We start from the raw sequence: 25783 nt of genomic DNA, 5'->3' as shown, positions 1-25783 counted from the left end.
GCATCTGCCGCCGCGTCGTCGTGCAGAGGGGACCGCCGGGGCTCAGGGTGGGCAGGGACCGGCCGGGACCCCGCGGCGGGGCGCGAGCGCCATCCCGGGCCCAGGCGGAGGGGGCGCTGCGGCGGGAGGCCGCGCCGGGCGGGGGCGGGGCGGGGCGGCGGCGGGGCCGCCCCCAGCGAGCGAGCGCCGCGCGCCGCCGCCGCCGCCGCTGCCTCCTCCGTTGCTCGGCCCCGGTCCCGGTGCGGCCCGGCCGGCTCGCGGGGCGCCGAGCCGAGGCCCGCGGCCGGCCGCATGAAGGACTGCGAGTACCAGCAGATCAGCCCCGGGGCCGCCCCGCCGCCCGCCTCCCCTGGGGCGCGCCGTCCCGGCCCCGCCGCGCCCCCCGGCCCGGGCCCCGGGCCCCCGCCGCCCGCCGCCGCGCCGCGCTGGAGCAGCAGTGGCAGCGGCAGCGGGAGCCTCGGCCGCCGCCCGCGGCGCAAGTGGGAGGTGTTCCCGGGCCGCAACCGCTTCTACTGCGGCGGCCGCCTCATGCTGGCCGGCCACGGCGGCGTCTTCGCACTCACGTTGCTGCTCATCCTCACCACCACCGTCCTCTTCTTCGTCTTCGAGTGAGTCCGGCGGCGCCCCCGGCCCCGCCCCCTCGGGCGCCCCTGCCCCTCCGGCCCCCTCCGGCCCTGGCCGCGCACCCCACCTGCCCGGATCCTGGGTGGGCTCTTCAGCGCCTCTGGTCTCCCTCTGGGCCCCCCGCCTTCTCCCGCGACCCCGGGCGCTCCACCCTTCTCTGCACCTGCCAGGCATCCTCCCCTCCCTGCTCCTCCCTGGCCTGCGTCCTCCGCCCTCTGCTCAGGATCTGCCCCTAGGCCTTCCCAGTCCCCTTGCATGTGTCTCATCTGCCCTCTCGGCCCTCTCCACCTAGCACCGCACCTCCCCACCCCGACATTTCCCCAATCTCCATCCTCCCTCGCCATCTGGATGCCCCATCCATACGGGGACCCATCACCCCATCCTCTGCGGCCCGCCCCCCATCCCTCCCTGCCTTTCCCTGGCACCCTGCCTTTGCCAACCTCTGCCAGGAGCACCACCCTCCCTTGTCCCTCTACATCCTCCCATCCTCTGGGCCCTCTGGGAACCTGGCTTGAGCCTCCGGGACCTCCTTGCCCTCACCTCTCCCCAGGACCATCTTTCCCCCAGCCTCTTTCCCACCCAAGGCATCTTTGCTCTTTCTCTCTTCCAGACAACTTCTGAATTTCTTCCGGGTCCTTTGGCTTTATACTCCCCATCACAAATCTCCTAGCTGCCTTCTGGTCCCCCCAGGGCCCCTTCTGGGGCCCCCTGTTATCCCTCTACTCTCAGAGCCTTCCGCCTTCCTTTCCCCTCAGTCTTTCTCCCTCCAGACCCTCAGGTAATCTTCCCAAACAGCTTTGGGCCTCTAAGGCCTCCAGTCCCTCTCCAGCACCTTCCTTAGCTTCCCTAACACTTCCCAGCCTTCCCTCAGACTCTGCCAAGCCCCTGCCCCCCCCCCCCCCAACCTCTGACCTCCGGGTTTTCTTTGCCTTCTCAACATTCTGGAGCATACCTCTGGCCTGTCCCGTGGCAGGAACAGCTGCAGCGCCTTGTTATTTTTCCAGAGAGTCCAGAGTGCTTTGGTGGGGCAGGTCGTATTTGCCCCCGTGAGCTTTTGATCCCCAGTGACACAGGATTGGCCCACACAGTATCTCCGTTTTCTGGTTTGCGGGGGTGGGGGATGCCTGTCATTTCCCAGGGTCACGTTTTTGTATCAGAAGTTTTCCAACTTGGAAAACTTGGTCTGTAGCTTGAGCCATCTGCTGTGTGATTCTTTGCACACACGCTCTCACTTCCCCTCCTGGTTCTCCCCATTCTTTGTGGTCTTCCTTAACTGGCCAGTGTGGTGAATGACTCCATCTCTGGAGCCAGCAGACCTGCTTCCCATGCCAGGTGCACCACGCACCGCTGCCATACTGCGTGACCTTGGGGCCGGTCCCTTCACCTTGGAGCCCCAGTGCTCTCATCTATAAAATGGGGTTTATAATAGGTTGTCGTGATGGTGGCACAAGGTTATGTATGTAAGCTTTTAGCCAGGAACAAGCCCTGGATGCTGGATGCTGCTTTTAGCTCTTGTCTTCACCATAAAGCACTTGCTAAGGGCCTGTGGCCATGCTAAGGCTGCCACAGAGACACCACCCCCAGGGACCCTTTCCAGCTGCCAGATCATGTATCTGCAACCTTGGGTTTCCCCTTGAAGTAAGGTGAGGACTTTGTACAAATTAGCTTCTCCCTTTCCCCCTTCCTTTCTGAGTCAGGATGGATAAAAAGATCCAGGATAATATGACAAGCAGAAGCTCTGGGTAGCCCCCAGCCTCCAGCATGTTCCCTGGGCAGAGTTTCAGATCCATCTCGCTGGGCTGACCCACATGAGTGTTTTGAAAGTTCCTTTTCCAGTACCTCTAGGGCTGCACCCCGGGCAAGAGGAAGTTGACCCCCGCAACCATGTAGCGTGGGGTTCAGTCCATTCAAAAGCAGTATCTCCCCTGGGCTGTGGGGGTATCTTGACCAGTGCCAGATTTGTCCCCCAGAGAAAGGAGAGAGGAGGACTTCTGGGCTTGGGGAGGGTGTGTGAATCATCTCGCTTTGTCTGTGCCCTTCCTCACTTGGGCTGGTGGGGTTGGCAAGAGGGTTTGGGTTTGGGCTGAGCGTAGCCCTGGGTCTGAACTGGGGTGAAACCTCAGTAGCGGCCAGCGCTGGGGAAGGCTGGAGAGTGAGCGAGCTCACACTCTCCCATTGTTCTGGGGAACCATAGATTGGCTCTCTAGGGCTTTTCTTGCTGAGAATGGTTTTGCTTCATTGTTTGGTTTCATGGATTATTGCACAGGGCTGTCAGCAGGGTGGCTTCTGCCCCACTTCCCACCCCACACGGAGGCCAAAGTGCCCCTTTAATTCTAAGTCAGATCCCTGTCCCCTCTGGGATCCTCCCTGGCTCTCCCGAATAAGAGCCAGAGCCCTGATAATGGGCTTCCTCTGTGTCCATCTCCTTCCACTTCCCCCCACCTCCCCATGCATCCTCCTCCAGGCACATTGGCCTCCTTGCACATTCCTGCCTCAGGGCCTTTGCACAGATTGGAATACCCTTCGTTCAGGTAGTCTCATGGTTCACTCCCTCACTCTTCCCTCCTTCCCTGAGTGTCCCTATAACATACCAAACCACTCCCCCCCCTTCTGTCCCTCTTCTCTGACTACTTGCTCTCTGGAAGCACTTGCCACCATCTGAACATACTATGTGCATATTTTCTGCTAGTTTGTTGCCTGTCTCTTCACCAGGGCAGGACTTCATTCTTACTGTTGTGTCTTCAGTGCCTAGAACAGGGCCTGGTGTGTAATAGGCACTCAATATAGTAAATATTTGTTGAATGAATGTAAGGAGTATTTGCTAAGGGCCCAGAGGCCCCGGTCCTGTCGTCGGCTGGCTAGGTGACCTTGGGTGGGGCCTCAGAGTCCGCCTCTGTAAAATCAGGGAGCTAGGACTTAGTGTGTCTGAGGGCTCCATGAGTCTCAGACTTCAAGTCTCCATCCCCCAGAGTCTGGTTATACATGATCTGATTGATTGTCCTGTGAGGGACACAGAGGGCCCAGCTTTGTTGAGGCTCGGACCCAGGAACCACTGAGGTGTTTGGAGCAGAGTGTGTGGTTCATTTGAAGCTCTTGATCTTGGCAGTCTCTGCTCTTCAAGGGAAGGGCCTCTCGGAGGCCAGAGCCTCTGGCAGTCAAAGCTCTGGAAACAGTGTGTAGATGTCCACAGGTTTGCTTTCTGTAACTGTGCCAGCTCCTTGGCCGATTCTGGCCTACCAGCAGCCTATCATTTCCCAAGTAGCAGCTCCTTACCCCGTCAGGTGCCACTCTAGCTCTGGGAGGGAAGGCAGCAGAGGACAGCGGTTAATCCTGTGGGCGGGACTCAGAGTCAACCTGTGCACAGACTCTTCTCCAAACCAACTAGGGACCTGAAAGCACGGACTTGGGATGCTGGCCCTGGGATGACCGTGGCAGTGCCTGGACCATGGTCTTTCCCCTAACCCCCTTCACCTGGCTGACCCTACTCATTCTTTGGATTTTAGCTTAGGCATTATCTCCTTCAGCCAGACTATCCTGACTGTTCTGTTGTCCTCTTTCCTGTGTTACCACACACAGTCCTATGTGGCACCCCTCTGTATACATATCTTTTTTTCCCCAACTAGACCAGAGCCTCGTGGTGGGTGGGGAACAACACTCTTATTCACTCTGTTTGGTGAAGGTGTTGCCTGGCGTATGTAAGCCCTCACTAAATATTTGTGGAGTGAGTGAGTGAATGAGTGAACATTGTCATGGATGGTCGACTCAAGTGAGTACCCAATTCATTGGTAGTGGCTGCCTGAAGCTTTGTGTTCAGGATTCTGAGGCTGCAGCTATGAGCAGGGGTGAAGAATGCTGGGATCTAGAGCCCTCTCCTTAGCTCATAAAAAAAAAAAAAAAAAAGTGCTGGGATCTGTGATTAAGGCTGCTATTGGCTCACAGGGAAAGTGCAAGGATCAATTAGTGATGTCTGCTCTCCTGGGGGCACTCCTGGGGGAGTGGCTGCACCTGCCTAGGAGCTGTCCCTCTTCCTCAGGGAGAGGCTCTCCTAGAGAGAATGCGGTGGTGTTTCTGGGCTGACGACGCCTGCCTAGTGCTGTAGCCCTGTGCCCCACAGGGCCTTCTGGGTGTCTGCTCATCTTTCCCCCTCTCTCTTTCTCTCTCTCTAGCTGTCCCTTCCTGGCCCGCCAGCTGACTCTCGCCATCCCCATCATCGCTGCCATCCTCTTCTTCTTCGTCATGAGCTGCCTGCTGCAGACAAGTTTCACCGACCCTGGGATCCTGCCCCGGGCCACCGTCTGTGAGGCAGCCGCCCTGGAGAAGCAGATCGGTGAGGCTCCTACTGCAGCTGGAGCTGTGTCTCCCAGTTCCACACTCCTTGATTTGAGAGGAGGCCTGATTTTCTCTTCCCACGCCTTGCCAGAAACTGAGGGCATGGTAGTAAGTAAGGCAGGCTGGAGCTGACACCAGAGCGGAAACATGTGATAAACAAGTGAGCAAATAAGCAAGCAAGAGATGCTAGCAAATGAAGGCTGTGATGGCTGCCAGCTTAGCCCCAACTGCTCATTGTGGGCCAGGCGGGGTTTTTACCTCTTTACATGCATGATCTTATTTAATCCTCCAGTAATCCTATAAGACAGACTCTATTGTTATTCTCCTTTTACTGATTAAATCGAGTCTCAGAGGAGTCAAGTATATGGTCCAAGATCACACAGTAAGTGGAAGAGCTGGGATGAGATGTCATACAGTCTGACCAGAGTCTCTGCTCTTAAACATTCCTGTACTTACTCATTTTCTCATCAGACATTGGTTGAACCCCTATCATGTGCCAAGCACTTTTCTAAATGCTGACAATACAGTAGTGAACAAATATGACAATAATCCCCTGCCCTCTTGGAGCTGACATTCCAGCAGGAGGAGAAGGACAGTTAACAATTAAACATCTGGTGGGGCAGCCCCAGTGGCTCAGCGGTTTAGTGAACCCTTCAGCACAGGTTGGGATCCTGGAGACCCAGGATCGAGTCCCATGTCGGGCTCCCTGCATAGAGCCTGCTTCTCCCTCTGCCTGTGTCTCTGCCTCTCTCTCTCTCTCTTTATTTCTCTCTCTCTCTCTCTCTCTCTCTCTGTCTCTCTGTCTCTCATGCATAAATAAATAAAATATTTTAAAAACAATTAAACATCTGGGATGTCAAAGAGGAAAGCATGGAGGAAGGATGAGAGCTGGGGGGACAGTGATCAGAGAAGACTGTGAAGGAGTGACTTCTGAACAAAGAAGCAAAGATTTGAAAAGATGAGGGATTGAGCTGTGTGGGTATGTGGAGGAAGAGCACAGTAGGTTGTAGGGAGTGAACTAGTTTAGAGTAGGTGATCTGGGAAAGCTTCTAGGAGGAGGTGGTACTTGAGAGGAGCCCTGAATGGTATGATGGAGCCAGTACTGTGTAGTCTGGAAACAGTACAGGCAAAAGCCTGGAGTGGTGAACAAGCTGGTAATGTTTAAGGAATAGCAGGAAGGCCGGTGTGGCTATAAAGAACCTGTGCTCCCAGGCACCGCAGACAGCCCTCGATTTCTCCCAGATGGCTGTGTGTCCCCCTGGGAGCCTGGGTGCTGGGGCCAGGGCCTTAATCTCAGCTTGCTCCACCCCACCTCCTTCCTGGGGAGAAGTGACGTGGCTATTTGCACACCTCAAGGGTTTCCGGTGCATGGTTGGTTCCTTCCCCTAACGGAGTGGCTTTCAGATACTCTTTTAAACATCTAACTGGCCCTGAAGAGCCCCCGGGGCCTGTAAATGTTGGAGCCCACTGCATCCATCCCTGGAAGCTATGTCACTGGTTCTCTGGAACAACTCAGGAGGGTGGGCAGGAAGAGGGAGAATGTTCTCTTGCTCTTTGTTTATCTTCTCATTCCTCTGCCTAGGCCTGTCCTCAGCCACACCCTCAGTTGCTGTCTTCCTCTGCCTACATCCAACTTCCTTCCCTCTTGAACCCCCCCCGGCCGCTCACCACTCAGCCTCTTAGACCTGACTTTGCTCCTTCAGAATCCTGCAGCCTGACCCGGGCAGTCCACCTGGCAACAGGGAGGCTCAGTGGCAGCCCGTTTCTCCTCCCTCCGGGTTGGAGCTAATTGTGGGACAAGATTATAGTCCAGCTCAGCCTGAGCTTGGAGAGCTGGCTGCCTGGAATCCTCTGGGCTCCCGTGAGCTGTGTGGGTAATAATGACAACTGTAATCCCCCATGTTTGGGGAGCGCTTGACTATGTCCTGAACACTTCCCATCCATTATCCACACAAATCCTCCCAGTAGTCCTGCTGTGCTGATGCAGAAACTGCAGGCAGGTGAGCACACGGCCAGGGAATGGAGGCACAGAGATGGACTGTGGGCCTTGACTCCCACACCCTTTGCTATGTCTTCTGAGATGGCCACAGGGACACATCTTCAGTCTTCGGTGGCCACACTGTCTTCATTCTTATGTCTCGACCCAGGTATTCCATATTCTGAGAAGCTTTCATGATCCTAGTTGGGCCACACCTTCCATGAGCTTCTTGTCCTTCCTTCTCTTCTTGGCCCTGTGCTACATGGTGATCATTACAAAAATGTTGGGCAGGCCCAGCAGCCTCTCTCCTGGGCAGTGAGGGTCTTATTCACCTAGTCTACCGCTTAGGGGTCCAGAGATGTTGGCTGAGTGAGTGAGCTTCTCGAGACGCCTTCCTTGATGTCCCCAGGTGACTCATGGAGAGGCAGTTGCAGCTTCTCCCAATCAGGCATTGTGGGTTTAATCATTTAGGTGTTAATTCTATATACTGACTCCTGAGTACGGGGGCAGGAGGTGGGAGGCCAAAAACAAATCTGTTGTGGACCCTGCCTTCTGGCGATTTCCAGGCTAGCTCAGTGCAAGGTAGAAAGCCTGGCCAGCTGTCACAGGTATAGTTAGGCTTTGGAAGAAGATCAGAGAAACCAGGAGTATCTTCTGCCTGGGGCATATGGAGAGGCTTCCTGGAGAGATGCCTTGAGCCCAAGTTTAAAGTTGGGGTGGAGTTCAAGCACAGGAAGATGTGTGAAGGGAGCCCTCCAGGCAGATGAAAGAGAAGAGGAGAGGACAGAGCGGGAAGGAGCGAGGACAGGCATGGAACCCTGCACAGGCCATATTGGCTGGAACAGGAAGGAGTGCTCCAGAGAATGAGAGAACTTCTGGTTGGAGAATGGGGTGGAATTAGTCACTTGGGACCCTAAATGTCAGCGTCAGAGACTTTGCTTTGAGAACAGCTGGCAGCCTGGCAAGTGACATCTTTGAGGCCTTTGAACTCTGAAACTTGAACAGGAGCCAGATTGAGGGTGGGGCCAGGAGGTTTCTAATCAGGGTGAAATATATCTTCTTGAAAAGGACTAAGGTCACTGAGCCTTTTCAAGAAGGTTGGGGACCAGCTTTGAGGTGGATGGTGCTGTTCATATAAACATGAACTGATGATTATTGCGGCCCGGGGCCCCTGCAGCCTGTAGGCTTCTCCCTTTGGCCCCATAGGCCAGCAACTCCAGCCCAGTAGGTTCTAACCCAAGGCTGCTGCCCTGCAAGGACCATCTGAGGCAGGCTGACCAGCTCCTTCCAGTCTCATGTCCTGGGAAACCCCTCAGTCATAGGCTAACCAGGGCGGTTGGCCACCCTGGTCTGAGCTCTTGATTTGTCAACTGGCGAGCCATGCAGCTGGGTCACCCTACTGGGCCAGCCATACAGGGTCCAGGCCCTCTGAGAAATTGGGGAAGAGGGAGGAGGTGGCAACATTGCCCCCCAAGAGGCTTCCAGTCTGATGGGAGCTGATGGAAACATCCCAATCTGAGCAACAGACACTGACCTAGACACATTTACTGCTCACAGAACCAATATATAGGCTGCCTCTCCCTCGCCACCACCCAGCAGGTCACAAATGGCAGCCTATCTATGCCCAGTGACTCCCCTCCAGTCCTTCTGCAGACCTGCCTTATCTGCTACCTGGATTGGCTCTGCTGACCCGGCCCCAACACCTGGCTTCTCCCTTCAAGCATAGTTGTCTCTCCAAGACCCGGATTTGGCCTCAGCCCTCCCTGGCTTAGAATTTGGTTGACTCCCTCGTGACCTCAGCAGCATTTCCTGAAAATCAGTCATTTGAGTACAGCCTTGATGATTTTTACCCTTTCTGCATCTCACCTTCTACCTTCATTTCCTGGTATTTTCCTCTAAGTGACTAGTTGTTGTTCTTTTTTTAAAGATTTTATTTATTTATTCATGAGAGACAGAGAGAGAGGCAGAGACACAGGCAGAGGGAGAAGCAGGCCCCATGCAGGGAGCCCGACGGGACTTGATCCCAGGACCCCAGGATCAGGCCCTGGGCTGAAGGCAGCGCTAAACCACTGAGCCTCCCGGGCTGCCCTGAGAGACTGTTTTTTGTTTTTTAAGATTTTATTTATGTATTCACAAGAGACACAGAGACACAGGCAGAGGGAGAGGCAGGCTCCATGCAGGGAGCTTGATGTGGGACTTGATCCCAGGTCCCCAGGATCATGCCCTGGGCTGAAGGCGGCACTAAACCGCTGAGCCACCCAGGCTGCCCAAGTGACTAGTTTTTAAATGTGTCTTACAAGGAAAAATTTTATCACAGGTGCCAGCAGAAAGCCTCTTACTCAAAATAGAAGGTAATCATGAAAACAAAACATAACAATGTGACAAAATTCTTGCTGTTTATGGTTTCCTGCAGACCTTAGCCGCCCTGAGGACTGATCACAGCTATTAGGTCTTAGAAGTCGAGAGTTTTCCCCTCAAGTCAAAGGCTTGAAAGAAAATTGAAAAGGGACTAACTTTCTCATTCCGTGAGTCAGTGTTACTTAGTGTTGTGGCCAGGAGACGGATCGTCTTCCACCTTCCTGAACGTTTGCCCTTGGAGGAGCGCTTGCCTGTGCAGGCAACCCTGGGGTCCCCAGCCCTGCCAGGTGATGGTGATGGGGACTTGCTTGTGCCTTTGCTCCGTTCACCCCCCCACCGCCTCTTCCCGGGTGCCCTCCTTCCTGGTGAGCCCGGTGGGCCGTTCCTCCTGACCCAGCTTAATTGCTGCCCCACCTTTTGTTGAATTCCGCCTCCCCCAGTGTCGAGTATGGACACCAGTAATACCATTAACCCACCAGCTATGGGTTAGGCCTTTGCATCTCTCACTCGCATCAGTATCTTACAAGTTCCATACGATCGTTACCCAGGGAGGAACTGAGGCTCAGAGAGGTTAGGCAGCTTCCTCAAAGTCACAAGCTAACAGGTGTCCAGGCCAGGTTTCAAAATGAGATCAGGCTGGCCCTGGAGGCCCCATACCTGACTCAGTGCCTCCTATACGACCGCATAATTAGCCACCTCACCGCTTGCTCTGCCCTCAGGCCACGCTCTTCCTGTGTCCTCTGGTCTGTCCCTCTGCTGTGATGCAGTGGGTGCTCCATAAACCCCTGGAATGGACAGAAAGGGTCAGGTGGGGATTACAGTGACCCAGTGTGTGCGGCCTGGGCCCTGCAGTGACCTTGAGCTGACCTCGAAGCAAGGGAGACCACAGCCCTGCAGCTGTTTCCTCCACAGGTGGGGGCAACGGAAGGCCAAGGCCAACAGTCAGGACCCAGCAAGGGGGTGGAGACCCCCACCTGCGCTCACTAAAGCCAGCTCAATGGCCCACCCCCACCCTCAAGGACTTCCGTGCTAGCCCCTGGGCTTTGGTCATAGACACCCCACCACCTGGCTTGCCTTTCGTGGGCTGTGGGCCTTGAGCCCTGGTTGGGGCAGAGACGCCCATAGCACACCCTGGGGGAGGGGGAAAGTGTGGGGAGAATCATTTGCTTCTCACAGATATTCAGTGAGAAGGAGCCTCCCCCCCACCCTCCATGACCACATCGCCAGGGGTTGGAGAGTCCCATCTGCAAGGCAACAGGAAGGTCTTACTGGCATGAACAGGCCTTTTTACTTCTTAGAGGAAAGCCCAGGAGCCTTGGAGTAGATCTTAGGTTTCCTTAGGGCAGGAATAAAGTATCTTACTACTCTCTCTTCCTTCCTTCTTTTTTTTTTTTTTTTTTTTAAGTTTTTATTTATGTATTCATGAGAAACAGAGAGAGAGAGGCAGAGACACAGGCAGAGGAAGAAGCAGGCTCCGTGCAGGGAGCCCGATGTGGGACTCGATCCCGGGTCTCCAGGATCACACCCTGAGCCAAAGGCAGATGCTCAACCGCTGAGCCACCCAGGTGTCCCACTTCCTTCTTTTTCCAAAAAATATTTTCTGAACTGGATGAACAAAGCAAATGTGGTTTTCTGTTTTAAGCACTAGGAAAAAAATAATAAAAAAAAAATGAAGTAGACACTAGGCCCAACATAAGGCTTGAACTCATGAGTCTGACAGTCTACTGACTGAGCCAGCAAGGCGACCCCCCTTTTTTCCCTAATTTTTATATTTAATTTGTTTTTATTTATTTAAAGATTTATTTATTCATTCATGAGAGACACAGAGAGAGAGAGAGGCAGAGACACAGGCAGAGGGAGAAGCAGGCTCCATGCAGGGAGCCTGATGCGGGACTCGATTCCGGGTCTCCAGGATCACTCCCCGGGCCAAAGGCGGCACTAAACCGCTGAGCCACCCGGGCTGCCCCCAAGATTTTATTTTATTTTAAGTAATCTCTAAGCCCGGTGTGGGGCTGAAACTTACAACCCCGAGATCAGGAGTTGCATGTTGTACTGACTAAGCCAACCAGGAGCCCCTTTGAATTTTTTTTTAAAGGAAACATATTTGACTTACCTGTATGTACTTGCCTCTTCTCCCCTCACCTGCCACCCCCAGGCCTTGTACAATATCTCGACATAGTGGTTGGTGATGTCTGAGAGAATGTTTGGAAGACAAGAGTTCTAATTTCAGCCCTGCCTTATACTATTGAAATGAAGTCTGTTTCCTCATCTGTAAAATGTGGGTACCTACCCCCTTGCCTAGCCCAGAGCATTTTTGGTGCATCGAGTGAGACAGGGAATATCAGTACACTTCAAAAATTGTTTTTCTCTGTTGAAGCTTAAGAGGCTGAGCCTTGTGGTCAGGAATGGCAGCAAATGGACTTGCTCCATAAGCTACCACTGGTACCGGCTGCTGGCAGGCGTGTGTTGAGGAGGATTCTGAGGCGGAGTCCAGGGCAGTGATTGGTCACCATGGTCTGGCCTGAGAATAAACAGCAGAACAGCTGCTTGCCTTCCTCCTGCGTGGGGTCCAGTCTCCACAGTGGCATCCCTGGAAAGCCTCCTTTGACCCATCTTATTTAGGGCCTGGGGATTGATGACTTCAATTCAGCATCTGGGTGGCTCCCTTGCTCCAGTGTGACACTTTCTCTCCCCCACCCCTGGCTCTTGGCAGCCCAAGGAAGTTGGGTGTGCAGAGCTTTACTTCCTCTTTCTCAGAGTTCTAGGAGGAAGCCTGGCCACCGAGGCCACAGTGTACTGGTAGGAGTCCCCTCCCTGCCTAGGGGAGGGCCTATGGGAATCCAGTGAGGATTCTAGAACTTTTCTCCTCCTCTTTCCTGAAGTGGGTCTGTGGCTCTCCTTCACTCTTGGATGAATTGTGTTCTGAAGTTTGGTAAATAAGTTGTTTGGAGTATAGTTTTTCCTAGAACAATAATAATAATGGCTAGTGTTTATTAAGCTCTTGCCAGGCGCTAGATGTTTTGCTAAGCTCACTTGCTGAGTTCTCCCTTCATCTTCCTTAACAACACTCAGAGGCAAGTTAGATTATGTCCCATTTTCTTTTTTAGCAGATGAGGGCACAGAAAAGTGAAGCCACTTGACCCATATCACATAGCTAGTTGCGGTTGGGCCACATGTCTGTCTGGCTCTAAAGCCTGTGTCCAAGCCTGGAAGACAACTGTGGGCAGGGACAGGAGCTGGACCTGGGGCCCATGGGGTAGGGTTACAGGTTGGATTTGGAGTAGCAGCAAGAGTTTTGGAAAGAGCTAGAGAATTCTGCATGCTGGTGTGTCCCAACATGAACTGTGTATCAGGACTGAGGCTCCCATGAATCTAGCACCATGCTTGGGTGTGTCTGCATCTTATTGAGCGCTCCCCACAGTCCCTTCAGACTGAGACTGTCTTCTCTCCATTTTACGGATGAGGAAACCGAGGCTCCGGGATGTGAAGGGACTTTCTCCGGTAGTAAGTGGGTAGCAAAATGATGATTCAAACCTAGTGTTGCAGACTCCAGAGAGTCTGCCTTGTGACCACCCTGAGATGTACTCACCGAAGTGCAAAATCCCTTCCTGGTATTATTTCTGATCCTTCTATGAGCCTTCTACGCAGTTGCTATTTGTCTGCTTTTTCAGATGCAAAAACAGGCTCACAGATGTTAAGTAACTTCCCTGAGGGCACTGGCTCATGAATGGAAGGGTCAGGATTTGAACTCTAGGCCTGCCTGAGTCCAAAGCGCATATTCTCTCCTCTTTGCCTGCTCCTTCATGGTTCATAGGCCTGGGACTGCCTGCTTATTCCACTGTCCCTGCCCTCTTGGGCCATGCAGTCGAGGTGGAGAGCCCGTGTACACACACAGCAGTCCCATCACAGCCCAGCAGGGAGCAGGCGCTGTGTGCAAGGCAGCAGTGTAAGCATTGTGGCAACGGTGCTCAGAGAAGCTGCTCGAGAGTCCTGGGGAGCAAGGAGGAGGCAGGGGCCAGGGCTTGGTCAGAACGGGCAGGAAGCCAAGGCTGTAGGACCTCAGAGGGGCAGAAAAGCAGGAGTGAAGGTGGGGCCCACTCGTGCAGGGCCCAAGTATCGGGACAGGAAGTTGTCCTTTATCTGATGTGTTAGAGGAGGCCGGTAAAGGGCTGTAGGTTTTTTAGAGAAATGTGGTGTGTGTAAGGGGGTTGGAAGGCAGAGGGGCTAGAGACAGGGAGTCTTCAGGGGAAGCTGTTTGGTGCTAGCTGCGTGGCCCGGGTTAAGGCATTGAGAGGAGAGTGAAAAATGGAGCAAGATCTTGACAAGACCTAGTGACTGGCCACGAAGGGGTAAGGGGGCAGGAAGAGTCTGCAAAGGCTCTCCAAATGGAGTTTCCCAGGCCTCTGCCACTCGCTGGCTGTGTGACCTTGGCCAGATCCCCTAACCTCTCTTGGCCTGCTTTCTCAGTTGTAAATTGAAGGGGTCAGAAGAGAGGCAGGCACTGAAGGGACAATTACCGAGGGTCTGCTACGTGCCAGGGGCTGTTATAGGCTCTTTGAGGTTCTTTCCAGCTCTTGGATTATGTCATTGACAGAAATAAGGAACTAGGCAGGGTTAAATAACACTCATTGTGACACTTTAAAATTTACAAAAAGACCTCAAGCCCCAGTTTTGGAAACTTGGGTTCATATCCTGGTTCTGCTGCTTCCTAGCTGGGAGTGGCCTCGAGCGCTCACTCATCTCACTGCAAAGTCACCTTAAGTGTAACCTGGAGGTGGTGGTAATGATAACCCTACTTCCTGGGATGTCCTCAGGATTCAAGGAGATAATGCATGCAAAGAGCTCAGCATATAGGAGGCGCTGGGTGAAGTGGTTTATTTCCCTTGCCTATTTCTTTATTTCTCTTCGTAATTCAGTGAACTGAAAATAACTGTGCACTTCTTGAACACTTACTTTGTGCCACGTCAGGTGTATTAACTCATTTAACCCTCAAAACAACCCCATGATGTGGGTACTATTGTTATTCCATCTCCGTGTTCAAGGAAACAAAGGCACAGAGAGATTAAGTGATAGGCCCTGGCGAATATCTAGCAAATGATATCATTAGGAGAAACCCAGCTAGTGGGCAGCCCGGGTGGCTCAGCGGTTTAGCGCCGCCTATGGCAAACCAGGTTTCAGAGTGTGTCCACTGGCCTCAAACCCTCTGCCCTTTGCCCTGCTGCTGGTTTTAAAGAAGAGATGTTCAGGCGCTTAGTTCCATTGTAAACATGCGCTGGTTGGGGTGATGGTGAACAGCCTAGCAAGAGTCTGCTGGGTAACTGGAATGTGAGGCACAAGTCTGTTTGCTTCATTGATGCATGCCAAGTGCCTAGAGTAGTGCCTGGCACCTGGTAGGCACTCAGTAAGTTATCGTTGGAGGCAAGTGGCCAAACTGGAGATATTATCTGGGGAGTGGATCCAGTGGAAGCAATGGCTGGGCACATTGCTAAGAGCTGGGGATCACAAGCAGCCTCATATGACTCTCAAAATTCTGTGCAGGTAGGAGCCACTGCTTTGGGAACTCTGGTCCTTTGAGGCCTGGAGCATGCTCAGTGGGTAGAATTGTGGGCTTTTGCATGTGGCCGACAGCACGTGCCAGCATAGCAGCTTTATGACCTCGGACAAGTGACTTAAACTTTTCTTTTTGTTAAGTTTTTACTGAAGTTTAATGAGCTTACAAAATGTGTACAAATCATAAGGAGTCTGTTTGTTGAGCATTCACAACCTGAACACACACATGTAATCGGCACCCAGATCAAGCAACACTATGCAAGCAGCGTCCCAAACCCTGCCTTGTTCCTCTTTCTGGTCAGTGTCACCCCTCCGAGGGTGACCATTATCCTAACTTCTACCACCATAGATTACTTTTAGTTGTTTTTGAACATTTTGTGTCCTTATGTGTGTGATTTCTTCACTTTATGCAATATTAATGAGATATATACATATTTCTATGTGTGGTTGAGGATCGTTCATTCTTTGCTGTCTACAGCTCCATTGTGTGAATATACTACATTATGTTAATCTGTTACACTACTGATGGGCATTTGGGTAGGTCCAGATTTTGGCTATCATGGGATTGTTGCTGTGAACATTCCTGTATGTCTTTTGGAGCACATCAAATCATGCACATTTCAGGGTGCCTGGCTGGCTCAGTCAGTAGAGTCTGCGACTCTTGATCTTGAGGTTGTGAGTTCGAGCCACAGATTGGGCATAGAGTTTACTTATAAATTGCTTCTTTTTAAAAAGATCATACACAGGGATCCCTGGGTGGCGCAGCGGTTTGGCGCCTGCCTTTGGCCCAGGGCGCGATCCTGGAGACCCGGGATCGAATCCCACATCGGGCTCCCGGTGCATGGAGCCTACTTCTCCCTCTGCCTGTGTCTCTGCCTCTCTCTCTCTCTCTCTGTGAGACTATCATAAATAAATTTAAAAAAAAATTAAAAAAAAAAAGATCATACACATTTTTATTGGGGAGATACCTAGCTGTGGGCTTATTGGGGGTTCCTATGTTGAACTTTGGTGGTTAGTGCCAAATAGGTTTCCAAAGTAGTTATATGAGATTTCTACTTGCTTCACATTTTTGCCAGCATGTGATTTTTAATTTTTTTTTTCATTTTAGCCATTCTGGTACATGTATATAAAAAATACATCATGGTTTTTATTTACATTTCCCTGATGACTAATGAGCGTGAGCCCCTTTGCATGTGTTTATTAGCCATTAGATAGCTTCTTTTATGAAATACCTGTTTGAATCTTTTGTCCACATTTGAATTGAGTTGTCTGAGCTTTTTCTTACCGACTTACAGGGATTCTTTTTTTTTTTTAAAGATTTATTTATTTATTTATTTATTTGTTTGTTTGTTTGTTTATTTATTTATTTATGATAGACATAGAGAGAGAGAGAGGCAGAGACACAGGCAGAGGGAGAAGCAGGCTCCATGCCGGGAGCCCGACGTGGGACTCGATCCCGGGACTCCAGGATCGCGCCCTGGGCCAAAGGCAGGCGCTAAACCGCTGAGCCACCCAGGGATCCCCCAGGGATTCTTTATATATTCTGGTTACAAATCCTTTATCCATGGTCAGATAAGCATATTGTAAATATTTTCTCCTCTGAGAGTCACCTTTTCATTCTTTTAATTATATCTTTAGATGAACAGAAGTTCTCTTTTTTTTTTAATTTTTTTAAGTAATCGCTACATCCACCTCAGGTCTTAAACTTATGAGTCCGAGATTAATGCTTGGGGTCATTGTGAATGCTCACACTCTCCACCAACTGAGCCAGCCAGGTGACCCGAACAGAAATTCTTAATTTTGATATAATGCAGTTATATCAAATTGCTATTTCATGATTTGTCCCTCTGTGTTTTGTTTAAGAAATCTGTGTCTACTCCAGAGTCATAAAGTTGTTTTCCTATTATTTTTAATCCCAAACTTTTGCATTTAGAACTACAATCGATCTGAAATTGAATTTGCATTTGGTGGGAGATGGGGGTACGGATCCATTTTCCCCCATCTGTATACCCAGTGGACTCAGCACTGTTACTGTTTAATTGGAGAAGACCATCTTCCTTCATGGCACTGTGATGTTGCCTGGTCATAACCACTTGATCATTTACATATTGGGTCTATTTCTGGATTCTCTTTTCTGATCCATTGATCAGCATTTCTACCCTTGCCCCAGACCACCAGGCCTTCTTAAGTACTAGAGCTTTATCATTAGTCCTGATATCTAGTCACTTAAGTCCATTTGCTTTGTCCTTTAAGAATCCTTGGCTACAGGATGCCTGGTTGGCTCAGTGGTTGAGCATCTGCCTTTGGCTCAGGTCATGATCCCGGGGTCCTGGGACTTAGTCCCATATTAGGTTCCCCTACAGGGAGCCTGCTTCTCCCTCTGCCTGTGTCTCTGCCTCTCTCTGTGTCTCTCATGAATAAATAAAATCTTTAAAAAATTTTTTTTATTATGAAAAATTTCAAACATACAAAAAGTGACTTTTCTGTAAATACAGTGACTTTCTGCATGTTCACCATCTAGATTTAGTAGTAGTTATTAGTTTCTCTTATTTGTGTCATATATCCTTTTTTTTTTTTTCAAGATTTTAAAGAAGACAGCCTCCTACATGACCACAATTCCATTACTGCTAGGAAAATGAATAGTCCCCAAATTTCTAATCTATAGTCCTTTCTCCCCAGCTTCCCCCCAAATGTCTTTCTTGTTGCCGTGTTGTTTTGCTTTTCAAAACAGGATCCGTGGGATCCCTGGGTGGCTCAGCTATTTAGCGCCTGCCTTCGGCCCAGGGCGTGATCCTGGAGTCCCAGGATCGAGTCCCACATCGGCCTCCTGCATTGGAGCCTGCTTCTCCCTCTGCCTGTGTCTCTGCCTCTCTCTCTCTCTCTCTCTGTCTCTCATGAATAAATAAATAAAATATTTTTTAAAAAGGGATCCACCCCCCCGCCAAAACCAAACAGGATCCAATCTAGGATCATGCATTATATTTGTTCATGTCTCTCTCTCTCTCTTTTTTTTTTTATTTATGTTCATGTCTCTTAATTTAGAAGCATCTCCCTCTCTTGTTGTGACATTGACTTTGTTAGAGATCAGGCTGGTGGTCTTGTAGGTGTCCTGCATTCTGGATCTGACTGTTTTCTCAGTGTTGTTTACTTTGTCCTTCCATATCCTGAGCCTCCTGGAAACTGGGACTTAGAGCTGGGCTTGACTCCATTCAGATAAACCTCCCCAAGTCTTCCCAGGGTCTCCTTCTCTAAGTTGTGTAAGGCCAGTGGTGTGTGAGCAGGTATGTAAAGCTTTAGTGCAGGGCTTGGCATAAGGCAAATGTCAGTAGGTGGTAGCAGCTCTTAATAATTGTCCCCACCATGGGCCACATTTTATTCCAAAGTCTTGTTGCCAGGAAGAGGTTTTCCTAAGGCTTCTCTTGTCCCTGCTAGGCAGCACTGGCTCCCCCCCAGCTGGTGCTCTTGGCTCTGGGCTTGGACATTCCCCATCTTTCTCTCCTCCCACCCTCAGATAACACAGGCAGTTCCACATACCGGCCACCCCCTCGGACCCGGGAGGTGATGATCAACGGGCAGATGGTCAAGTTGAAGTACTGTTTCACTTGCAAGATGTTTCGACCACCCCGGACCTCACACTGCAGTGTCTGTGACAATTGTGTGGGTAAGTGGGAGGCAGCAGGGAGCAATGCTGGGAGCCCTGGGGACAGGGAAGTCACTTGTGGGGATGGAGGTGTGTCTGAATCAACCAAAGCTGGGCAAGAGGTCTGCTTCACCCAAATTTGCTCTGACTGAGGAGGGGCTATGAGGAGAGGCTCAGAGTGTGACCAGTGGTGTCTTGGCTTCAGCCCAGGATTGGTAGATTCCTTTCCCGCAGCTCTGCACTATGGGGCAGATACAGAGAAGCCCTGGGTCCTCAGTAGGTCCAAGTTTCCAGGAACCAGAGACTGGACCCATAACATTCTAGATACTTTGGGGCCAGAAAGAGAATGATTTATCATCCAGTGGTCCAGGGCCAACTATACTGAATGACTTTGATTTGATTCCCAGGGCTTGGGGATAAGAAGCTGGGAACAGAGGAGTTCAAGCCAGTAAGGTGGAGAGGATGTAGCAGGATTGGAAGCTAAGCTGCTGACCACAACTGCAGTGGTTGCTGGGGAACTGAAGGCTGTTTTGTCTCCTCTTCTTGTCCTCCGGAGGCCAGGCAGCCTTGATGCAGGCTGAGGGTGTGCCCCTGGGAGAGTGTCATAAGGGAACTGCTATGCAAGAGGACCCAGACAAGCTGAGCCATGGTGACTGTGCATGGTCCCCAGGCAGTGAGCTCATCACACCAGCTCAGCACTCCCCGAGTGAGAGAACAGCAGGGAACACCCATGACAGCAGGCAGCAAGGTGGGTGACTCAGTGAGCATTATTCACTCCTGAGAATCTACCCCACCCACCCTCTGCGAAGGGTGCTGGCTGTGATGTGAGGCCTGCAATGGGTTTGGGATCCACATTCTCACAGAGGACTTTCCTACCAGCCTGGGTATGAGCCGCCCCTGGGGACATAGTGCTGGTGTGAGCTCAGGCCTCGGACCGGGCCTTTCATGCCAGATCTCCCAGCTACTCCCTGGGCCTCTACTTCTAGAGCAAGAAATGGGGATCGTTGGTTGTTGGCATGTGGCCAGGGTCATAGGCCAGGCAACAAGTACTTTTGTGTAGATCTTTGTACCAGGCCCTGCTGGACCCTGGTTGGTTAGCTCAGTGTGAGGCCCACACAGGCCTCCTCATGGAGTTTACAATCGAGCAGGCCAGTCCACTAATTATAAATAAGTATGTAAATACAAAGTATGGGGTAGATAACAGAGGGCCCTCACCTTGTCTGGGATCAGAGGAGGCTTCTTAAGGAAGTGGCTTTGCAGCTGAGACACGAAGGGGGAATTACCCTTAACCAGGTGAAGAGACAGAGTAGAATGTGTGAGGCAGTAGAACCTGTGCACAAAGGTCCAGAAGCAGGGAGCATCTGAGGAACTGGGGGTGGGCCAATGCAGAGAGGTGTGGGGGGAGCAAGGCCCCAGCTGTGGCATGAGGCCTCTAAACACCTGTGCTGGTTGCAGGCCAGGTATACTAATCTGTCTCCCGTGGCCCTCTTCCAGAACGGTTTGATCATCACTGTCCCTGGGTGGGCAACTGTGTGGGGAGACGGAACTACCGCTTCTTCTATGCGTTTATTCTCTCCCTCTCATTCCTGACGGCCTTCATCTTCGCATGTGTGGTCACCCACCTGACGCTGCGTGAGTTAGGGGTAGGGGGCAGGGGTGAGCGGGAGGGGTGGGCCAGGAGTTCACCTGAGTCAAGGGGCCACGGTCAGTATCCCTCTGAGCTGTGCCCTGTCCTGTTTTTTAATTCCCCAGGCTCTCAGGGAAGCAACTTCCTCTCCACTCTGAAGGAGACACCAGCAAGATATCCTTTGTTATCTGGTGGATGCCCTCGTGGGAACCAGGCCCCCTTGCTGGGGTGGGTCCCTGCACCTCATCCTGTAAACAGAAGGGAAGGGTGTAGAGCCAGTGTTTGTCCTCAAGAATAATCTGATATACCAGCTGCTTCTGTTCCCACCCAGGCTAGAGCTGATCCTAAATGGCCCGATCATGGGGCCGGGGTGGCCAAGAACTCTCAGGAGCCACAAACCCTGTCTTCCCTTAAGACACCAAGCTCCTTGGACCATGTTCCATGTGGGGTTCTTGGTGCCTGGAATCCTCATTTCCCTCTACTGTCCATCACCCTTGCTGCTCTTGAAGGGGCTCCCTAACCTTGCTGAGGTCCTCGGAGGTGATCCTGCTGAGAAGTGGTGAGTGGACCTGAGGAGGGTTACGAACTCACTTCTCTCTGAGGAATAGCTTGTGGAAGGGTAGGTAAGAAAGGCTGAGCGTGGCAAGCTCCCAGCTCCAAGGGAGGCTCCCAGCCTTGTCCCCGTGTGTGTCCTTGACCACCCTGCTCACTGTGCTGGAGTTGGTGATCTGCTTCTTCTCCATCTGGTCCATCCTGGGCCTCTCAGGGTTTCATACTTACCTCGTCGCCTCCAACCTGACAACTAACGAAGATGTGAGTAAAGCTGGAGCCACTCCTGTCCCTGGGCAGGGGTCCTGGGAAGGAAGCAGGGCTGAGGGAGCCTGGGGTTGCCGCAATGCAGCCTGACTCTGCTGCTGGGGTACCGCGGGTGGAGATGGAAGGCAGCCAGACATTGCCTGGCCATGGGAGACCCAGTGCAAGCTTCTGAGCCCCCACATGCCTCAGCCCCTCGGCCCCTCAGTGTGGGCTTTCTCGCTAACACAGAGGCAGTGCTCCACTGGAAGTCATGACATTGGCCAGCATGTTACTGTTTCCAGAGTTCTTTGGAGGTCCTGTTACCAACTCTGAGGCAGAAGGAAAAGGGATGCTTTTTCTCCCGATTGATGGCTGAGTGACTTGCCATCACTCAGAGGTCACACAGCTGGAAAGGGATGGAGCCGGTGTTGTAACGGAAGCTATGGCTCTGCTTGCTGGGCCCCCATCGCACTGTACTTGTAGGCAGAAGAGATGTGACCATTCTCAGGGTGTCCTTGGGGCTCCTGAAGGCACCCTTATTGAGGGGGACAGTGAAGACAGGATCCTAAGGCTTTCTGGCAGACCTCCACCAGCAAGCATTGTTTGAGCACCACTGTATGCCCAGCCCTGGGCCAGACCTGACCTCTCCTTCCTGTTCTCACAAACAATAAAAAAGCAAATGATGGCATCTGTGCCGGGGCCGCCATCAGATCCTGCTCAGAGGCCCATGACCAACAGAAAATACATTTCTTCACCTCAGCCTCTCATTCTGGGAAATAAAACTTAGCACTCATGACAGGGTATCATGTGCTGGATGATTGGTACAAGCAGAAATGACATTAGCCCACATCTCCCAAGGCGGTTTCCTGGGTGCTAGTTCTTCAGGATGTACTAGGGGTTAAGCAAAAAGACGTATTAAGGCCAAATAAGTCTAGGAAAACTCTGGATTCAAGTCAAACAGGTATACTTCCTTGCTAAACTCCTCGGTGCCTTCGATAGCTGGCTTCATAGACGTAGAGATGGGCAGGATTTCATCAAATGCCCCATCGATGCTATCAGAGTTCCCTATTTTTCAAACGAGGACTGAGATTCAGAGCAGCGTTCTATCCGGGCTCATGCAGTGTGTCAGTGGCAGGCCCAGGGTTTACAGCCAGGTCAGCCTGAGCCCTGCCCCTTGTACTACCTTCCCTCATAGGTGGCTGGCCAGAGAAGAGAGGGGGCCCCAAAAAGTTTCCTTGGGAGGCTTCTCTGGCTACGCTCTGTTTCTGTCCTGATTAGGGCTACTTCCTCTTTGCTAGGTGTCCCACATGCCCAACAGACCCCCACACTCACTGAATAGCCTGGGCTAAAGACACATCCCCTCCGGTAGTCTGTCCAGAATTGGGTTCAGAATTCACCAGCCTCCAGGCCTCCCTCCTAGAAAATGATACCTGACTTACACCTCCTTCCTGCTGGCAGATCAAAGGCTCGTGGTCCAGCAAGAGGGGCGGTGAGGCCTCCGTCAATCCCTACAGCCATAAAAGTGTTATCACCAACTGCTGTGCTGTGCTCTGCGGCCCCCTACCTCCCAGGTAAGCCAGGGGTGAACAGGAGAGGTCACAGGGCCTGGCCTGACCAGTGGGGGGCAGCGCTGTGAGTCCACAACTCTCAAAGAGGTTCTGGAAGCAGGAGACCTCTGCTCACACCACGGAAACCCTCTGTCTACCATCCCCTGCAGAGTGCACGCAAGGCATTTGTCATATAAAAGAATTCTTTTTTGGGGCACCTCGGTGGCTCAGTGGTTGAGTGTCTGCCTTTGGCTCGGGGCGTGATCCTGGGGTTCTGGGATCGAGTTCCATATCAGGCTCCCTGCAGGGAGCCTACTTCTCCCTCTGCCTGTGTCTCTGCCTCTCTGTGTGTCTCATGAATAAATAAATAAAATCTTTTTTAAAAATTCTTTTTTTATATAAGGATGGATTGATTGATTCGACAGAGAGAGTCAGAGAACACAAGTGGGGTGGGAGGGAGGGGGGCAGGGAGAAGAATCCCCGCTGAGCAAGGAGCCTGATGCAGGACCCCGGGATCATGACCTGAGCCGAAGGCAGACACTTAACCTACTGAACCACTCAGGCGCCCCAACATAAAAGAATTCTATGTAATTGTTAATGACATTGCTCATTGTAGAAAAAAATTAAGTGCAAAATATTAGAAAGAAGAGTATTAGATATCACGTGTAATCTTATTCCCCAGGGATCACCAGGATTAATGTCGTGGCCCCACTGCTGCCGCTCTGGTGCTGATAGCCGACTGGGTGGGGCTCCATCCTCCCTGGTGGCTGAGACCAGCGAGGAAGTGCCCCTGTCTTCACACCAGGGGGCGCCAGAGTGCCAGAACAGGAGTTAAATTGCAGTGGACACTGGGGAAGCAAGACTTCCCCACACTGTCCACACCCCCACACCCTCCCGACAAGCTTCTCCTGCCTCATATGCCTCTCATGCTTGCAGTGGGGGGTGGGTGTGAGTAACAGTGGGAATCACACTATTTCCAAATGCCCTTTCATCCTGCTTTTCCCTTACCCTCAGGCTGGCTTTGTGGCATCCAGGCAGCAAAATGGGGCCACTTTGAATTAACAGTGTATAAATCTGGTGGCCAAAACCAGGTATCCAGAGTGCAGAGTGGGCCCTTCTGAAAGGGAAGGGTTTCGCGCTCCCATCTGGAGATCAGCTCCCCTTTCTCAGGCTTTGTAGGCCTGGGTGTTTCCTTGGCTGGGAAATGGACTATGCCATTCAGCCCTGGCCTGGATCACTGGTGTTGGGCAGGGCCCTCATGTGACCTCTCTTGTGTTTTGGAAGCCTGATCGACCGAAGGGGATTTGTGCAGGCCGACACCGTATTGCCCTCACCCATCAGAAGCGATGAGCCAGCCTGTGGAGCCAAGCCCGACGCCAGCATGGTAGGAGGCCACCCCTGAACTGGGCTCAGTACTTGCCACCTGCTGGCCTGTCCACCCCTCCGTACTCACCTGCCGCCCTCCACACCTGCCGGGACCCTCCCCATTCCACCCAAGGGAAGCAGAGCCGCCAAAGACTCTTTCGTATTTATTTCCCACCCTGCGTGGCTTTCCCCACACTTCCATGGCTGTATCCTCTGCTCCCCAAACCCAAGTTCCCACAGCCGTGGGCCCTAAATCCGCACGTTCCCCACCCCCACCCCCCAGCTGATCAGTGGCAGGAGTGACAGGAGAGAGAGAGGCCAGGGCCCCTGAGGCCATGAGGGGACAATGCCAAGTCTCTATCTGTGCCAGGGCAAGCCCTGTGTGAGTGAGGGTGCCGGCTGAGTGTGATACCTCCCCGGTGGGGGAGCTGCTGGGCTCTGCTCAGCCAGGGTCCTGGGGGTGAAGCAGAGCCTAAGAGTGTTAGGCTCTGGACAGCAGGTTATAGGAGAGGATGCCTCCTCCGTGGGCTGCTTTGGTTTGTAGGCTCCTTCTTTTCGTGATGATCATTGTTCTTTATTCCATTTTTGTTCTTTTTTTTTTTTTTTTTTTGTATGGGGTTGGCCAATAGGATAGAGCTGGGGTTCCAGATAGAAAGGGCAGAGGTGGGGGTGGGTGGGGGACAGCCTGTGTCAGAGGAAGCTAAACCAGCCAGCCAGGCACCCAAGACCTCAGCTCCTGCATGATTCCTGGGCAGCACACTAGGAAGTGGGGGCCTTGCCCTCTCACTACCCACGGAGGGCTCTCTAAGGGATCCCAGTCTGGCCCCCCACCTCTCTCCCAAGTCGGTGCTTGGGCTGGGTGGGCTAGACTCATGCTGGCAATACTTGAAACGGGTTTATTAATGCTGGGTATTTTGCACAATTTTATAGACCTCTTTTCTACATAGCATTTTTTTTTAATGGAAGAAGAAAATAAGTCAGCCACATTGCTCTCTGTGTAGTGCCAGGTTAAGGATTATCGGAAGGCAAGTTGGTTTTAATAAATTTATAAGAGAATTAATGGCTGTGAGTGAGTGAGTGAGTGTGTGTATGTGCATGCGTGTGTTCGCATATGCCCTTGTACGAATGTGGCTGGCTCCCACTTCCCGACATCCCCCGGGCTGCCCCTTTCCCCACCATCCCCCTCGGGCGGCCACGGGCAGCAGCAGGAGCAGCCTGAGCCAGGGCCACAGAAGCCCATGCCTTGATCACGAGAGACCCCTGGGTTTCTGCTGCAGCTCAGCGCCCACCCCCGTCCTCCTATCTTTCCTTCCTCCTTGGACATCAGGAAGCCCAGGACCTGCCCAGACAGGCTGAGCCTGGGTGTGGTGGATGGGGTAATGGCTGTGGGAGCGGCTGCCATTCTGCAAGCCGTGCTCCCTCCTCTGGGCTCTGAGTATGGGACCTAATGCCAGTGGCTAGAGGACAGGGAGTCTCTGCCAACCGAGGACTCCATCCAGAGAAAAGAGAGGAAGGTGCAGGGTGGACCAAGAGGCAAATGAAGGTTGTTGGCCTACATCTGCGCCCAAACTCAAAGGATGTCCCTTCTCAGCTGGAAACTCTAGCTTCTTGTCAAAATAGATAGGACATTGTCCTTGGCCCTTCAAGTGGGCTGAAGCCCTTGGCAAGTGACTAGGAAGTCCTCACGTCTTGCCTTTCCTTGCTGCAGAGGGTAGTGGGTCACAGGCAGCTGAGAAATGGCAGCCACGGAAGGTCCCCTCTGGGAGAAGCAGCTCTGCCCTGGTGGCAGGCCCCTGGGCCATGCTGCAATGGTACTGGGAAGTCAGGAGGGAGCTGCCTAGAGGAGGGGACTCCCATCTGCCTTTTATTTAAGCCAGTATTCTTTGTTCCTGCTTGTAATAAAATTTTTGTTTTTAAGAGTTGATTTGCTTTGGTTTGGTTTTTGTTTGCTCTTTCTTTGCTGAGGCTCC

General features: G+C 52.2%; 1 protein-coding gene across 1 annotated transcript; it reads left to right on the top strand.

Moving 5' to 3' along the window:
- Nucleotides 1-291: 291 nt before the first annotated feature.
- ZDHHC18 (zinc finger DHHC-type palmitoyltransferase 18) lies at nucleotides 292-25737 on the top strand. Its single transcript, XM_038531439.1, has 8 exons — nucleotides 292-608; nucleotides 4791-4951; nucleotides 18351-18500; nucleotides 19974-20111; nucleotides 20232-20280; nucleotides 20817-20919; nucleotides 22360-22472; nucleotides 23733-25737. The coding sequence occupies exons 1-8, from the start codon at nucleotides 292-294 to the stop codon at nucleotides 23848-23850; spliced, it is 1149 nt and encodes a 382-aa protein (XP_038387367.1). The 3' UTR covers nucleotides 23851-25737.
- Nucleotides 25738-25783: the final 46 nt, after the last annotated feature.

This window comes from Canis lupus, chromosome 2 (assembly GCF_011100685.1).
Source record: "Canis lupus familiaris isolate Mischka breed German Shepherd chromosome 2, alternate assembly UU_Cfam_GSD_1.0, whole genome shotgun sequence".
Taxonomy (NCBI): Eukaryota; Metazoa; Chordata; class Mammalia; order Carnivora; family Canidae; genus Canis; species Canis lupus.
This window is presented reverse-complemented; position numbering and strand designations above follow the sequence as displayed.